This window comes from Ranitomeya variabilis, chromosome 5, assembly GCF_051348905.1.
Source record: "Ranitomeya variabilis isolate aRanVar5 chromosome 5, aRanVar5.hap1, whole genome shotgun sequence".
NCBI lineage: Eukaryota > Metazoa > Chordata > Amphibia > Anura > Dendrobatidae > Ranitomeya > Ranitomeya variabilis.
Genome location: NC_135236.1, coordinates 127719966 through 127735714, shown reverse-complemented (window position 1 = coordinate 127735714; position 15749 = coordinate 127719966). Strand labels below are relative to the sequence as shown.

The following is a 15749-nucleotide window of genomic DNA, read 5'->3' as shown; positions in this document are numbered from 1 at the left end:
CCTTCCAACAATAAGGGGAGACTGAGGGAACCGAACCACAAAATCTAGCAATTCGGGCTGGAGTTAAATACCAACTAAACATAATTTTTTTTGATTGCTCCAGATGATTAATGCAGCGAGTGAAGTAGGAGGCATGACCCGAAGCAGACAGCCACTGGTCCAAAGAGGCGGAAAAGTTGAATCTGGACTCCCACCTAAGCATATAGGGGAGTTTGGCTACGGAACGCGAAGAAAGAAGGGCTTTATAAATAATAGAGACTCCACGACTAGCTCGAGTATATTGACCAAAGAAAGCTTGTAACGAGAGATTGATTTCCAAAGGGTCGTAGTCTGGGATAGATACAGAATTTAGAAGTGTCGGAGACGGAAGTAGGAGAACAGGGAAGCGGGAGGGAGGGAAAATTTAGATGAAATGACATTAAAAGGAGGAATACTGCCCTGATCTAGTATATCCGCTAAGGATATTGTGGTTGTGAGATCAATGCCCCAAGATGCAAAGGAGATCTCTCTCATTAGAGCTCCAATCGCACGCAGGGAAATGTGTTTATAAAGGAAAGGGAGGTGAGACTTTTTAAATTTCTGCCAGGTCGAGAGGGTGCTTTTAATAGATTGAAGGGTGAGGGGAGGTAGGGAAAGTCGGAGGAGGTTCATCTCCAATAGAAGTCTAGTTGACCCCCTAGGAGTAAAAAACGATTCAATTTGTAGCCAATGTGAGGTAGGGGCTTCTAACCAGCAAATTCTAGCTACATCTAGAACAATTGCTGCATAATATGATGAAATATCAGGCATTCCAAATCCACCTTTATTGAATGGGAGAGTCAGAGTGGCCATTGCAACACGGGGTGTTTTGTTATTCCAAATGAATCGACTCAAAACTGATTGAAAGAGGTTTAAATACTTTTTAGGGAAGGGAAGGGGGATGCAGCGGAGTAGGTAGAGGATTTTAGGGAGAAACATCATTTTGACGATTTGTATCCGAGCGACCCAAGATAAATTATGGCTAGAATAATCCGCACATAATAAACGAATTGAGGCAAGTAAGGAATCGCAATTAATTCTAATAATGTGTTTAATAGGGGAGATGTGGATTCCTAAGTAGCGAAAGCCGCTATGGGACCAAGTAAAAGAGAATTGTTTGGAAAGTAGATGTTGAGAAGAAGGGGAAAGGTTGATTGGAAAGATCGCGGACTTGGAAAGGTTGAGCTTATAAAAAGAGGCATTGGAGAAGTCAGAGAGGACAGACATAATAGAAGGAACAGAAGTGGAAGGATTCGTGCAAGTGAGGAGAACATCGTCTGCATAAAGGCTAATTCTATGATCTATCGGACCCACAGAGATGCCTGAGATATCAGGGTGAGAGCGAATAATAGCAGCCATCGGTTCCATAACAAGGGCAAAAATTAGGGGAGAAAGGGGGCAGCCCTGGCGCGTCCCATTTGAAATTGAAAAGGTGGAGGAAGAGAAACCACCCGCCTTAACAAAAGCGCTCGGAGACGAGTATAATGCCATAATAGCCGACTTAAAATTACCACCAAAGGCAAACTTATCCAGGACCGCCTCTAGGTACCCCCAGTGCACCCGATCAAAAGCTTTTTCAGCATCCAAGGAGATGAGCGCACTGGGGGAACCTCTCTTTTCAAGTAACTCCAAAAGATTAATAATCCTTCTCGTAGCATCTCTGGCTTGACGGTCAGGAATGAATCCCACCTGGTCCAGCGCAATCAGAGATGGGAGTACTGTCTTAAGACGGTCCACTAATAATTTAGAGTAAATTTTCAAATCGCAATTAAGTAAAGCTATTGGACGGTAGCTGCTCGGGTCTGTGGGGGGTTTCCCCGGTTTTGGTATTGTAGAGATGGAGGCTCTTAGTCCTTCAGGTCTGATGCATCCTTCACATTGCCAGAATTGGAAGAGGGATAACAGATGGGGTGCTAGGAGGGAAGAGAAAGAAGAGTAGTATTGATAGGGGAATCCGTCTGGGCCAGGGGCAGAGCATTTTTTAGAAGATCGAATCACGTCTAGAATTTCGGAAAGGGTAAAAGGCTTGTTAAGAAAATCTAAATGATCTGGGGATAACGAAGGGAGGTTAGCTTTTGCGAGGAAATCAGAGATGACAGTAGGAGAGGGTTGTGGCGTACAAGGGGAGGAAGACAGGTTATAAAGATCATTATAGTAAGAACGAAATTGTTCGGCAATTAAAATAGGGTTACGAATTGTGTCTCCCTGAGGAGAAATGATGTGGGAGATTCTGGAACGGATCTCCGTTTTTTTAATTCGGCGGGCAAGAAGGGCACCAGCTCTGTCTCCCATGCTGTAATAGTTGGATTTAATTTTTTTCAGTTGTAGTTCAACGCGCGACAGAAGGAGGGAGCGAAGTTGGTTCCGGTTTCTCATTAATTCTGCTAGAGTTTTAGGGTCTTGTGAGGATAAAAGAGAAGTTTCAAGGACTTTAATTTTAGTCAGGAGGGAGTTCAGACTCGCGTTATATTGCTTTTTAGCATGTGCCGCCAGTTTAAGAAAGTGCCCACGCATTACTGCCTTATGAGAGAACCATAATACATCCGGAGCAATATCCCCAACATCGTTGAAAAGAAAACTATTTCATTTTTGTCACAAACAAATCGGACATTGATGGCAAAATAGTTCACTCTGTGACGTGTGCAGGCATCCATTTTAAGAAACAGAAAGCGTCCCTTGAGAGTTTTTTTTAAGTTCTTCCTTTTGTTTAAAAGCTTCTTCGATTACTAATTTTCTAATACTCTCTCTCTCCAGAGAAACACCAAGCTTGCGGGCCATTTCCCCATTCAAACACATAAAAGCTGGTCGTGAAAATAATGAAATAGGCACACTATCCTTTACAACAAGCTCTATGATCTGTTTTTTTAAATGTATCTACTGTCATTGTCACAGTAACTTTGTCACTGACAAAATATCTTGCAACTGATGGCTGCAAAGTTCTCTGCTCCTTTGTTTGGCTGGAAGAGCTGGGCACTGGTTCATTGGTTTGGATGCAGTCTTTCTCATCCACTGCTTTCAGTACTTCTGGATGAAAGCGCTGTAAATGTCTCTTTAGATTAGAAGCTCTGGTAGGAGCATTTTTATCTTTGAATATGCACTGATCTTGGCTTCACAGCATTTGTTTTCGTCTGGATCATTTGTCATACACTGACAGACATAATGTTTTCTATCTTGAGTGATGGTGAAATGTTCAAATACAGCTGATTTAATGTGACGCTTCTTTGACATTCTCAGGTTTTTAATTCTGCATTCACAATCCAAATGACAATTGTTTTTCCTAAAAACAATTGTACAAAATTATTGCCAGGTCGTACAACTGATATAGTGGTCAGTAATACTGTTATTCCTCATGTACTCACAGTTAACTGATGCAAAGTTTGTTGAAAGGATAATACTTCTTAGGCCGGCGTCACACTCGGCGTAAGACAATACGGTCCGTATTTTACGGCCGTAATAGGGAGAAATGTTCCCAAAATAGTGATCCGTAGGCAGGGTGTGTCAGCGTATTTTGCGCATGGCATCCTCCGTATGGCATCCGTACTGCGATATTTTCTCGCAGGCTTGCAAAACCGACATCTAATGGATTTATGTGCTCAAATGTTCGGGAAAACCTATATACAGTATATATATATATATATATATATATATAGTCTGTATTTATATTTACTACAGCGCGATATCTGTGAAAAGCCGGTAATTCAATTGCCGGCTTTTCATTTCTCCTTCCCAAACCCGACAGGATATGAGACATGGTTTACATACAGTAAACCATCTCATATCCCCATTTTTTTTGCATATTCCACACTACTAATGTTAGCAGTGTGTGTATGCAAAATTTGGGTGCTGTAGCTGCTAAAATAAAGGGTTAAATGGTGGAAAAAATTGGCGTGGGCTCCCGCGCAATTTTCTCCGCCAGAGTGGTAAAGCCAGTGACTGACGGCAGATATTAATAGCCAGGAGAGGGTCCATGGTTATTGGCCCCCCCGTGGCTAAAAACATCTGCCCCCAGCCACCCCAGAAAAGGCATATCTGGAAGATGCGCCTATTCTGGCACTTGGCCACTCTCTTCCCATTCCCGTGTAGCAGTGGGATATGGGGTAATGAAGGGTTAATGCCACCTTGCTATTGTAAGGTGACATTAAGCCAGATTACTAATGGAGAGGCGTCAATTATGACACCTATCCATTAGTAATCCAATTGTTTGAAAGGGTTAAAAAACACACACACACATGATTTAAAAGTATTTTAATGAAATAAACACAGCGGTTGTTTTAATATTTTATTGCTCTCTCAATCCATTTGCAGACCCTCGCTTGGCAAAACAATAAACACACAATATACATACCTTCTGCTGACCCGTCACGTCCCACGAGGTAATCCATCTGAAGGGGTTAAAATAATTTACAAGCAGGAGCCCTGCAAATGCAGCTGTGCTCGTGCTTGTAATTCCCCGGCGAATGAAGGAAATGTAGGTCATTGACCTACATTTCCTTCAGTCGCGGTGATGCGCCCCCTGGTGGATGTCCTCATATGACCTGGAGCGTGGGAAAAAGTTCCCAGGCTGCAGTTCATGAGAACATCCAGCAGGGGCGCATCACCGCGACTGAAGGAAATTTAGGTCAATGACCTACATTTCCTTCATTCGCCGGGGAATTACAAGCACGAGCACAGCTGCATTTGCAGGGCTCCTGCTTGTAAATTATTTTAACCCCTTCAGATGGATTACCTCGTGGGACGTGACGGGTCAGCAGAAGGTATGTATATTGTGTGTTTATTGTTTTGCCAAGCGAGGGTCTGCAAATGGATTGAGAGAGCAATAAAATATTAAAACAACCGCTGTGTTTATTTCATTAAAATACTTTTAAATCGTGTGTGTGTGTGTGTGTGTGTGTGTGTGTGTTTTTTAACCCTTTCAAACAATTGGATTACTAATGGATAGGTGTCATAATTGACGCCTCTCCATTAGTAATCTGGCTTAATGTCACCTTACAATAGCAAGGTGGCATTAACCCTTCATTACCCCATATCCCACTGCTACACGGGAATGGGAAGAGAGTGGCCAAGTGCCAGAATAGGCGCATCTTCCAGATGTGCCTTTTCTGGGGTGGCTGGAGGCAGATGTTTTTAGCCACGGGGGGGCCAATAACCATGGACCCTCTCCTGGCTATTAATATCTGCCCTCAGTCACTGGCTTTACCACTCTGGCGGAGAAAATTGCGCGGGAGCCCACGCCAATTTTTTCCGCCATTTAACCCTTTATTTTAGCAGCTACAGCGCTGAAATTTTGCACATACACACTACTAACATTAGTAGTGTGGAATATGCAAAAAAAAGGGGGATATGAGATGGTTTACTGTATGTAAACCATGTCTCATATCCTGTCGGGTTTAGGCAGGAGAAATGAAAAGCCGGCAATTGAATTACCGACTTTTCACTAACACCGCTGCGTATTTCTCGCAAGTCACACTGCTGGTCCGTGTGGAATCCGTATTTTTCTCGCCCCCATAGACTTTCATTGGCGATTTTTTTTTTTTTGCGCAATACGCTGACAAACGCAGCATGCTGCGATTTTGTACGGCCGTAGAACGCTGTATATTACGGATCCGTAATATACGGCTGATAGGACGAGACCCATTGAGAAGCATTGTGCCGTATGTTATGCGAGTTTTACGCACGTAGTTTCTGCGCTCTTACGTCCGTAAAACTCGCATGTGTGACGGCGGCCTTACAGTCTTCCTCTTCTGAGTAGCAGCTGTGAGATGATTGGAAGACACACACCTAGTAAACATCTAGTCTAGAGGAGGAGCTTTACTACTAAGAATTTGCAACACATTTTCACTTTCAGTTTCATACATTATAAGTAGGGGGGGTTGGGGCAGCATGAGGTTAACCAAGTATAAGATTAGATAAGGGCAGTGGAGAACAGTGACACACAAGAAGTAAGAAATGTCTCTATCTCCAGCAGAACTGCTTATCACTGTTGTTCATAGTTTGATAGAACATATATATTTGAGTAACATTTATAAAATTCATATGAAAGTTCAATTATGAAATATTAATACATTTTTTTTTAAAGCTGGAGTCGGTACATTTCTACCGACTCCAACCAAAACTAACTCCGACTCCGACTCCACAGCCCTGCTGTCAGGTTTAATAAGTGGGATTTCTTGCCTTATAAATGGGGTTGGGACCATTTCTTAAAGTAATGATGGCCACTCGTTTTTCTTTACTTAGCTGCTTTTTTCTTGCCATAATACAAATTCTAACAGTCTATTCAGTAGGACTATCAGCTGTGTATCCACCAGACTTCTGCACAACACAACTGATGTCCCAACCCCATTGATAAGGCAAGAAATCCCACTTATTAAACCTGACAGGGCACAACTGTGAAGTGAAAACCATTCCCGGTGACTACCTCTTGAAGCTCATTAAGCCAAGAGTGTGCAAAGCAGTCATCAAAGCAAAAGGTGGCTACTTTAAAGAACCTAGAATATAAGACATAATTTCAGTTGTTTCACACTTTTTTGTTAAGTATATAATTCCATATGTGTTAATTAATAGTTTTGATGCCTTCAGTGTGAAAATACAGAAAAATCTTTAAATGAGAAGGTGTGTCCAAACTTTTGGTCTGTACCGTGTGTGTGTATATGTATATATATATATATATATATATATATATATATATATATATATATATATATATATATATATATATATATATATATATATATATATATATATATACATACATACATACATACATACATACATACATACATACATACATACATACATACATACATACATACATATATATATATATATATATATATATATATATATATATATATATATATATATATATATATATATATATATATATCTATATATATATATATCAACATAAGAAACAGCAGCACAATTCAAGATTTTATATCCAAAACGTTGCCATGCCGTTCAGGCAATAAAGTCCACTTTTTTCTATCTTTATGTGCTGCTTTTTCTTATGTTGACTATGTTATTGAAAGCCATTGGACTACTGGCTGGGAGAGCTTTGCACAACTACTGAGGTATTTTGGATGCTGTTCCAGTGTGTATATGTATGTATGTATATGTATGTATATATATATATATATATATATATATATATATATATATATATATATATATATATATTTTGGATTGCGACGAGAACAGGTAAACCTAAAAAATGGTCAATGTAAATCACAACTAATATCCCATGGAGGTCTGATGCTTAAAATCAAAGTGGAAAATCAAATTGCAGGTTGATCCAACTTCAGTGGAAATGCCTCAAGACAAGGAAATGATGCTCAGTAGTGTGTGGCCTCCACGTGTCTGTATGACCTCTCTACAACGCCTGGGCATGCTCCTGATGAGGCAGCGGATGGTCTCCTGAGGGATCTCCTCCCAGACCTGGACTAAAGCATCCGCCAACTCCTGGACAGTCTGTGGTGCAACGTGACGTTGGTGGATGGTGAGAGACATGATGTCCCAGATGTGTTCAATCAGATTCAGGTCTGTGGAACGAGCGGACCAGTCCATAGGTTCAATGCCTTCATCTTGCAGGAACCTCTGGCACACTCCAGCCACATGCGGTCTGGCATTGTCCTGCATTAGGAGGAACCCAGGGCCAACCGCACCAGCATATGGTCTCACAAGGGGTCTGAGGATCTCATCTCGGTACCTAATGGCAGTCAGGCTACCTCTGGTGAGCACATGGAGGGCTGCGCGACCCTCCATAGAAATGCCACCCCACACTATTACTGGCCCACTTCCAAACTGGTCATGCTGAAGAATGTTGCAGGCAGCAGGTCGCTCTCCACGGCGTCTCCAGACTCTGTCACGTGCTCAGTTTGAACCTGCTTTCATCTGTGAAGAGCACAGGGCGCCAGTGGCGAATTTGCCAATCCTGGTGTTCTGTGGCAAATGCCAAGCGTCCTGCACGGTGTTGGGCTGTGAGCAGAACCCCCATTTGTGGACATCGGGCACTCAGACCATCCTCATGGAGGACGTTTGTGCAGACACATGCACATTTGTGGCCTGCTGGAGGTCATTTTGCAGGGCTTTGGCAGTGCTCCTCCTGTTCCTCCTTGCACAAAGGCTGAGGTAGCTGTCCTGCTGCTGGGTTGTTGCCCTCCTACGGCCCCCTCCATGTCTCCTGGTGTACTGGCCTGTCTCCTGGTAGCGCCTCCAGCCTCTGAACACTACGCAAACAGACACAGCAAACCCTCTTGCCACAGATCGCAGTGATGTGCCATCCTGGATGAGCTGCACTACCTGAGCCACTTGTGTGGGTTGTAGAGTCCGTCTCATGCTACCACGAGTGTGAAAGCACAACCAACATTCAAAAGTGACCAAAACATCAGCCAGAAAGCATTGGTACTGAGATGTGGTCTGTGGTCCCCACCTGCAGAATCACTCCTTTATTGAGTGTGTCTTGATAATTGCCAATAATTTCCATCTGTTGTCTATTCTATTTGCACAACATCATGTGAAATCGATTGTCACAGTGTTGCTTCCAGTGGACAGTTTGATTTACTTGGAGTTATATTCTGTAGTTTAAGTGTTCCTTTTATTTTTTTGATTAGTGTGTGTGTACATATATACATTCTACCTTGTGTTATGAAGGTATGTACTGTACCTGTGTCTAATGTGTAGATATACCTATGTGTAACCTTGGTATCTACTATATATACACATGTACACACTCCTCCCTCTCTGGGATAGCGCCTGTGGAGAGAGAGTAGAGTGTTGTTAATTTACTTACGGTATATCTCATCTAATGATACGGACATATGGGTTTAAATGTATAGGGCATGATATTGATCCATTGTTTGTGTGTGCTGCTAATGATCTCCCATTATTCTGCTTTTTTATAGTGTTCTTGAGCAAGTCAAGAAAGGGGAATCTGGCCCTCTTCCTTATCAGGTATGTCATGTAAATATAACCTGTTTAAAGGGTTTGTCTGGTCACAAGATAGGTCATCAGTATCGGATCATTAGAGGTCCAACACACGGCCCCCGTCATCAGCTGGTATTTATTCCCGCTGACATAAATACTTTGAACAGAACTGCGAGGTGCCGCTTGCATTTAACGTCTAGCGGGTGCTGCCGGGTACTGTAGGACATCGCCTATTTTGATAGGAGCTGATTTGCTGTACTGGCAGCTGTTACATGTTAAATGGAGCTGGGTGTTGGAGCCCTACTGATCTGATATTGAACAGCTATCCTACAGGTCATCAATATATTACGACCTGACAAATTTTTGTATGTTCTGTAGTGTTATACAACTTTCAAGTCTCCAAAATTTTGAAGATCCGCTTGCTGTCATTGAATAAAAACCTTTCAGTTTACATCCAGAAAACCTACTCTGGTCATGTCCAAACTGACATAGACGCTGGTTATCCAATCAACTGATTGCTGATTGAATGATAGCTGTCTACACCAATAAGTGTCCGGCAAGGGTTAACCTTACAGTAAAGTCCCCTTTAAGTGTCACAGTTATTGGGGTTGTGGAAACATTTAGGCTTGGGGGGCTACAGGGCAATATGTCATGAGACCAATTCTCAACAAGTTGTTGTGATTTTGCTGTATGAAAAAAGGCTTCAATGCAAGTCAGATGTGACTGCGACTTTTCCTATTTGACTATGTCAAGTGAGTCTATAGTGTGACCAACAGCAGAAATGCAGCATATTTGGAACCCTGCGTCTGTGTGTTGCAGTTTGCAGTGTGATGCCATAGGAAATCATTAGATGTCATATCGCGATGCGGCACTGCGATTTGCGTATTGTGTGACACATGTCTCACTGAAGCCCTATCCTTAATAGATCCAAATGCAGTTGTCAGGATCTGCTGTGATCTGTAATGCCCGTGGCCATCTTTACATCTGAATGAGTGGTATAGACTTGTAGACGAGATTACATTTTCTTCTCCCCCTTCTTTCTTATTTCCCATAAGGATGATCTTCAGGTCCACTTGGTCAGTCCTGGCCAGTGCCAATCATTGGAGAGTTTCTGGAGCGGGCATGGAATGGCTTTTGTGATGGAGAGAAAGGTATAAAACACTGATTGTGCTTCTCTTTACAAGGTACAATATGTCTGATATAATGTATCACTCCGTGGGATACTAGGTAAGTTCGTAAAGATGAGTGCAGTCGACATCCAGCAAATTGCTTGGATAGCAACCCATGATGGCGAGCCTTGGAAGTCTGCAATGGTCGACTGTATTCTTCAGATTTGAATAAAATAGCCTAATCTTTATTGGATATTGTTGTGTTGGTGCTGGGCTTGTATCGTTCCCGTTATCTGGTATATGTACTTAATATACTCCTATACTACTTCTCTGACCAGTACTATGTAAATTGCAAAGCTAAGAACCCCTTGGAAGACCTAAATGTGACAGATGCAACTCTTGGCTTGCAGGCTTTGAAACTGGAGGAAGATAGCATGGAAGAATCTGAGACGAGTGACAGCCACTCGTTTAATCTCTCTGTAGAAAAATCCAGTGCTCCGCTGCCTGTGTCATCTATGCAAGCCAGGTACCTGTCATCCACGTTCAGACAAGGAAGCTTTATAGCGTGTTTTCTGGCTTGTGGAAGATTTAGGTGACTGCCATCTAGTGCAGGTTACAAAATAACCACACGATGGCTATTTGCAATTGCCAAAGCTTGGAGCTGTCCTGCTCCTATGTAATCTGAGTAAAGAATGGCTTCCATGCACAAATGGACATCGCCAGGCTTTGGCAAATGTGCTAGTGTTCTGTGAAGGGTTGGCTGACTATTCATGTGTATGGGAATCCGCTAAGCACTTTCAGATGAGCGCTGCTTCTACTAACAGTTATCCTAACGTATACGGTCAAAAAATTGATAGCTCACATTTGTGTAAATATTTTATCATCAGTGTTGTCCCATGAAAAGATATGACACTTTGATGCAATATAAAGTAGTCAGTGTACAGCTTGTATAACAGTGTAAGTTTGGTGAGCCCTCCAAATAACACAACGCACAGCCATTAATGTCTAAACTGATGGCAACAAAAGTGAGAACACCTCTAAGTGAAAATGGCCAAATTGTGCCCAGCGTGCCAATATTTTGTGTGGCCACCATTATTATTAAGACCTGCCTTACCTCTCTTGGGCAGGGAGTTCACTAGAGCGTCACAGCTTGCCACTGGAATCCTCTTCCACTCCTCCCATGAGGGCATCACGGAGGTGGTTGATATTAGAGACCTTGTGCTCCTCCACCTTCTGTTTTAGGATGCCCCACAGATGCTCAATGGGGTTTTTGTCTTGAGACATGCTTGGCCAGTCCTGCATTGGTCGTCTTGAAGAGGAGTTTGGGGTTGTTTATCATGTTGACATACTGCCCTGCGGCCCAGTTTCCGACGGAAGGGGATCATGCTCTGCTTCAGTATGTCACAGTACATGTTGTAATTGATGCTTCCCTTATTGAATTTCAGCTCCCCACAGCCATCAGCACTCATGCAGCCCCAAACCATGACACTTCCACCACCATGCTTGACCGTAGGCAAGACACACTTGTCTTTGTACTCCTTACCTGGCTGCCGTCGCACACATTTTACACTATCTGAAAAAAATAAGTTTCTGTTTTTGCGCTTTCTTGTGCATTATCTCTAGAAGAGGCTTTCTTCTGGGATGGCCGCCATGCAGATCAATGTGATGCAGTGTGCGGCATATGTTCTGTGTGCTGACAGGCTGCCCCCTCACTCCTGTAACCTCTGCAGCAATGCTGGCAGCACTCATTCATCTATTTTTAAAAGCAAATATCTGGATATGAAGCTGAGCACGTGCACTCAACTTATTTTGTCGACAATGGTGAGGCCTGTTCTCAAAGGAGCCTGTCTTGCTAAACCGCTGTATGGTCTTGGCCACCGTGCTACAGCTCAGTGTCAGGGTGCCAGCAATATTCTTACAGCTGAGGCCATCTTTATATAGAGCAACAATTCTTTTTTTTTTTTTTTTTTTTTTTCAGATCCTCGAGTTTTTTTTGGAATGAGGCACCATGTTGAACTTCCATGACCAGTATGAGAGAATGTGAGAGCGATAACACCAAATTTAGCACACCTGCTCCCCATTCACACCAGAGACCTTGTAACACTAATGAGTCACATGACACTGTTGAGGAAAAATGACAAATTGGGCATTATTTGTCCATTTTCACTTAGGGGTGTACTCACTTTTGTTGCCAGCGATTTGGACGTTAAAGGCTGCGTTACTTAGAGGGCACACCAAATTTACACTGTTATACCAGCTGTACACTGACTGCTTTACATTTGTGTCAAAGTGTGATATTATATATATATATATATATATATATATATATATATATATATATATATATATATATATATATATATATATATATAATTTATATTTTATTTTATTTAGATTCTCCCAAAAAAGTACAATTTGGCACCAGATACACTAACTTTACAAAGGTTAACCCTAGTCTTTCTCTTTAGGCAACTCATTTCCGGCTATGCTTTGACACAAAATCCCAACATGGCGCGGTTTGGGAATGGAAAACCAGTGGAGGTCCTTCCTCAGCTGTGGGTACGCTGTGACAGCACAGATTTGGAAAATACCTGTTGGCTGGGAGCAGATTCTATCAAAACCAGCAGGAATGAGATCACAGGAATGAGCTTCTATATGGTGACATGTGCAGGTCAGTGTAATAGTTACTGCTGGGCGAGTTCACTTGCCTCAATTTATAAAATGGAATCTGGCACAATATGGACAGCTAAGATCTAGTCCCTCTTAATGGTACTTGGAAAAAAACCAAATAAGTAGCTTGTATTCTTCTGTTGGCAGGTGACTGGAATGGGACCTCCTTAGAAGTGCATTTGATGACGTCCTGTTCCAGTCACCTGAAGGCTGCAGACGATCATCGCCCTCCCGGGGATATCTGCTTTGCACATCTGGATATACAGTACATAGAAGAATTGTAACGTAACCTTGCAATATAACACGTTATGTAAATCTGGCACATCTTGGACTCTCCATGGGCCCGAAATACACATTTACACCTCTCATGAGCAGGTATAAAGTTGTGCCAAATCCTGGCATACATTGTAGTTATTCAGTTGACCTCTTTTAGCTTGGTCTTCTAGCTCCACACCACTTTTATTGCCCCTTTTCAATAGCATCATGAGAAGTAAAAGGTCTCATATGTTAGCGCTGCTATAGCATAATGTTTAGCGTTTCTACACCAGAGAATGAGTAAAGCCTTTAATAATTTTCCTCCATGTTTTCCTGCATGATGTGCTATGGAGACAGACATAAGGGTTGATGCTGACTTTCTACATGTCTGCAGGGCTGTGTGACTGTGAAAGCTGAGCAGACTGCTATATACACAGGTACCGCTGTCAGTAGACCCATTGTTGTTAATTACAGGTCCAACAACTGACAAATCCTCTTTTCCAAGTCTGGAAGCGCTGAAGAAATCCCACAAGGAACGACACCATTCTTCTGCAGTAAGTGTGTGATTCGGATTATATTTTACACTTAGCCAATTACTTTAGCTTCATTTCTGCTCCTTGTTATTGTCAGGCTTCCATGCAGCTTAAAAATCAGCGACCAACACAAAAATAATAAGCCATTCCTCTGGCTATACACTGATCAGCCATAACATTTAAAATCACCTGTCTAATGGAGGGTAGCTTTCCTTTGTGTAGCTCTGACCTAACGAGGCATATACTGCTCAAACCCTTGTAACAGATGCTTAATCAGATGGAAATTTGGAAGAAGAGTCTAAGGACTTGTTCACATGCTGCATTTTTACCAAGGAAAAAAATGCAGCATTTTACAGAACCAGCAAGGTGAATAACATTTCTGAAATCTCATGCATACGCTACTTATTTTATCCTTGCAGATTTGAACCATCAAAGCGTTTTTTTTTTCTTTGAGGGGGGGTATAATAAATCTGCAGCAGGTCAATTCTTTCAGCATTTTTGCAGCGGTTTTTTTCATCCATTCAAATGAACGGGAAAATAATGCATACAAATGTGTGTTTATTTTGCTCAGCATTTTTCCTGCCATCACTCTAGTATTTGTAGCAGATTTGTTAAAGCAAAATGTGTGCACGTACCCAGATTCTTTAGTTAACTGACTTGTTCAGACTAGGCTATGCTCTATAATGCTCTACAGTCCATTTCTGATACTCATGTGCCAAATTGTAGTTGCTTTTGGAAGTGAATCGGGGGTCAGCTTGTGCACTCTGACTGGTCTGTGCTTATTTAACCTTATGAGCTGTAATGCACGGAAAGTAATGACCTCTTTCAGGCATAGTCAGCAGTAACTTTTCCACCAGTGAATCCTACAGTGGATCTTTGGGATCAGAGCGGATGGACTAGCCTTAAATCCTCATGCACACCATTGAGCCTTATTCCCCCATGGTTCTATTGCCAATTCACCACTTATTCCTTAGATCAATTTTGTAAGTTGATAACAAGGAGATGCCATCCCAAATGACCTGCCATTTTGGAGATGACTCAGTTCTCTAACATCATAATATCGCCCTTGTCAAAGTTGCTCAGAGCCTTACCATTGACCACTTTTCCAGCTTCCAACATATTAACCTGAAAAACTAATTGTACTTGCGCTGCCTGATACAGGTGCTTCTCACAAAATTAGAATATCGTGAAAGTTAATTTATTTCAGTTCTTCAATACAAAATGGGAAGCTCATTATATAGAGTCATTACAAACAGAGTGATCTATTTCAAGTGTTTATTTCTGTTAATGTTGATGATTATGGCTTACAGCTAATGAAAACCCAAAAATCATTATCTCAGTAAATTAGAATACTTTATAACACCAGCTTGAAAAATGATTTTAAAATCTGAAATGTTGGCGTACTGAAATGTATGTTCAGTAACTGCACTCAATAGTTGGTCCGGGGCTCCTTTTGCATCAATTACTGCATCGATGCGGCGTGGCATGTAGGCGATCAGCCTGTGGCACTGCTGAGGTGCTATGGAAGCCCAGGTTGCTTTGATAGCAACCTTCAGCTCGTCTGCATTGTTGGGTCTGGTGTCTCATCTTCCTCTTGACAATACTCCATAGATTCTCTATGGGGCTAAGGTCAGGCGAGTTTGCTGGCCAATCAACCACAGTGATACTGTTGTTTTTAAACCAGGTTTTGGTACTTTTGGCAGTGTGGACAGGTGCCAAGTCCTGCTGGAGAATTAAATTTCAATCTCCAGAACGCTAGTCGGCAGAGTGAAGCATGAAGTGCTCTAAAATTTCATGGTGGACAGCTGCACTGACTTGGGTCTTGATAAAACACAATGTACCTACACCAGCAGATGACATGGCTCCCCAAACCATCACTGATTGTGGAAACTTCACACTAGACCTCAAGCCGCTTGGATTGTGGCCTCTCCACTCTTCCTCCCAACTCTGGGACCTTGATTTCCAAATGAAATGAAAAATTTACTTTCATCTGAAAACAACACCTTGGACCACTGAGCAACAGTCCAGGTCTTTTTCTCCTTGGCCCAGGTAAGACGCTTCTGGCGTTGTCTATTGGTCATGAGTGGCTTAACACAAGGAATGTGACACTTGTAGCCCATGTCCTGGATACATGTCTGTGTGTGGTGAAGCAATGACTCCAGCAGCAGTCCGCTCCTTGTGAATCTCCCCCAAATTTGTGAATGGCCTTTTCTTAACAATCCTTTCAATCCTGCGGTTATCC

General features: G+C 42.2%; 1 protein-coding gene across 3 annotated transcripts in view; it reads left to right on the top strand.

The window, feature by feature from the left end:
• The window catches only part of ZWILCH (zwilch kinetochore protein), a 132317-nt gene that overhangs the window by 41984 nt on the left and 74584 nt on the right, over nucleotides 1-15749 (top strand). For all 3 annotated transcript variants that reach the window (XM_077263259.1, XM_077263261.1, XM_077263260.1), the window contains exons 2-6: nucleotides 8919-8967; nucleotides 9996-10091; nucleotides 10460-10575; nucleotides 12518-12720; nucleotides 13449-13528. In XM_077263259.1, the coding sequence (XP_077119374.1) occupies nucleotides 8919-8967; nucleotides 9996-10091; nucleotides 10460-10575; nucleotides 12518-12720; nucleotides 13449-13528 (544 nt within the window). The remainder of the gene's footprint in view (nucleotides 1-8918; nucleotides 8968-9995; nucleotides 10092-10459; nucleotides 10576-12517; nucleotides 12721-13448; nucleotides 13529-15749) is intronic.